The sequence below is a fragment of the Bubalus kerabau genome, chromosome 1 (genome assembly GCF_029407905.1).
Source record: "Bubalus kerabau isolate K-KA32 ecotype Philippines breed swamp buffalo chromosome 1, PCC_UOA_SB_1v2, whole genome shotgun sequence".
NCBI lineage: Eukaryota > Metazoa > Chordata > Mammalia > Artiodactyla > Bovidae > Bubalus > Bubalus kerabau.
Genome location: NC_073624.1, coordinates 182,045,027 through 182,046,758, shown reverse-complemented (window position 1 = coordinate 182,046,758; position 1,732 = coordinate 182,045,027). Strand labels below are relative to the sequence as shown.

General features: G+C 42.5%; 1 protein-coding gene across 1 annotated transcript; it reads left to right on the top strand.

Annotated features, from left to right (window-relative positions):
• The first annotated feature begins 357 nt into the window (after nucleotides 1-357).
• On the top strand, nucleotides 358-1,311 carry LOC129642008 (olfactory receptor 7G1-like). Its single transcript, XM_055566573.1, has one exon. It carries the CDS (start codon nucleotides 358-360, stop codon nucleotides 1,309-1,311), a length of 954 nt encoding a protein of 317 aa, XP_055422548.1.
• Nucleotides 1,312-1,732: the final 421 nt, after the last annotated feature.

The window sequence follows — 1,732 nt, the reverse complement described above, 5'->3', positions numbered from 1 at the left end:
CCTGTGCACCACAACTGGAGAGTAGACCCCTCCTGCTGCAACTAGAGAAAAGCCCATGCAGCAAGGAAGACCCAGCACAGCCAAAAATAAACAGAAATAAAATTATTTCTAAAATACAGTATGAATAGTGACTACCCATTAAACCCTTATGGGAATTAACAATGGATGAAATTCTGCTATATCATCCTCAGTTTTTTAAGAAAGTATCGAAATAACATGCATACAGAAGACACGTTTCTTATTCTTCTGTTTATCTCCATCTCATCCCATGATAATGTTTTGCATCCTGATGGTGCATAAAACCCACATTTGATTGTGTTGTCAGTTTCCATCTTTCTTACCAGATTTGTCCACAACATGGGACCCAGAAACAAAACAGGAGTTTCAGAATTCCTTCTTATGGAAGTGACAAAGGATCTGGAACTGCAGCCACTCTACTTCATTCTGTTCTTGTCCATTTACCTGGTTACCACTCTGGGAAACCTGCTCATCGTCATGGCTGTCATCTCTGACTCCCACCTCCACACCCCCATGTACTTCTTTCTCTACAACCTGTCCTTTACTGACATCTGTTTAAGCACAACCACGATCCCAAAGATGCTGATGAACATCCAAACACAGAATCAGAGCATCACTTACACAGGCTGCCTCACCCAGCTCTGCTTTGTCCTGGTGTTTGCTAGTTTGGAAAGTTTTCTCCTTGCAATAATGGCCTATGACCGCTATGTGGCCATTCGTCACCCACTGAAGTACATGGCCATCATGAACTTTCGCCTTTGTGGTTGGCTGAGTCTATTCTCCTTGTTTATTAGCATCGTGGATGCCCTGCTCCACAGCCTGATGGTGTTGCAACTGACGTTTTGCACAGACCTGGAAATCCCTCTCTTCTTCTGTGAAGTTGTTCAGGTCATCAAGCTTGCATGCTCTGATACCCTCATCAACAATATCCTGATATATTTGGCAACTAGCATATTTGGTGGTGTTCCTGTGTGTGGAATCATATTCTCCTATACTCAAATTGTCTCCTCAGTTTTGAGAATGCCATCAGTGGGTGGAAAGTATAAAGCTTTTTCCACCTGTGTTTCTCACCTCTCAGTTGTGTCCTTATTCTATGGCACAGGCTTGGGGGTGTACATTAGTTCTGCTCTTATCAATTCTTCCAGGCAGACTGCAGTGGCTTCAGTGATTTATACAGTTGTCCCTCAAATGATGAACCCCTTCATCTACAGTTTGAGGAACAGGGACATGAAGGAAGCTTTGAGAAAACTCATCACTAAGATACCACTGCCTTTTCAGGACTGTGTTATTTAATTGCCACACATTTGTGTGTTTTCTAGTTGTTATTCTCTTATATAGGGCTTCCCTGGTGGCTCAGACAGTAAAGAAGCTGCCTTCAATGCAGGAGATAGGATTCGATCCCTGGGTCGGGAAGATCCCCTGGAGAAGACCATGGCAACACACTCCAGTATTCTTGGCTGGAGAATCCCATGGTAGAGAAGACTGGTGGGCTATTGTCCATGGGGCCACAAAGAGTCAGATACAACTGAAGCAATTTAGCATGTACACACACATTCTCTTATTTATTTCAAGATTCATACCACTGTAGTCAGGAATTATACTGTATGATTTCAATATTTTCAAATTTATTGATACTTGCTTTGTGGCCTAAGATGTGAACTATCTAGAGAGTGTTCTATGTGCACTGGAGAAGATTGTTCTTTCTGCTTTTGTT

Bases quoted from the DNA above. Each gene is read 5' to 3' on its own strand.
- LOC129642008 (XM_055566573.1), top strand. From the start codon at position 358: ATGGGACCCAGAAACAAAACAGGAGTTTCAGAATTCCTTCTTATGGAA.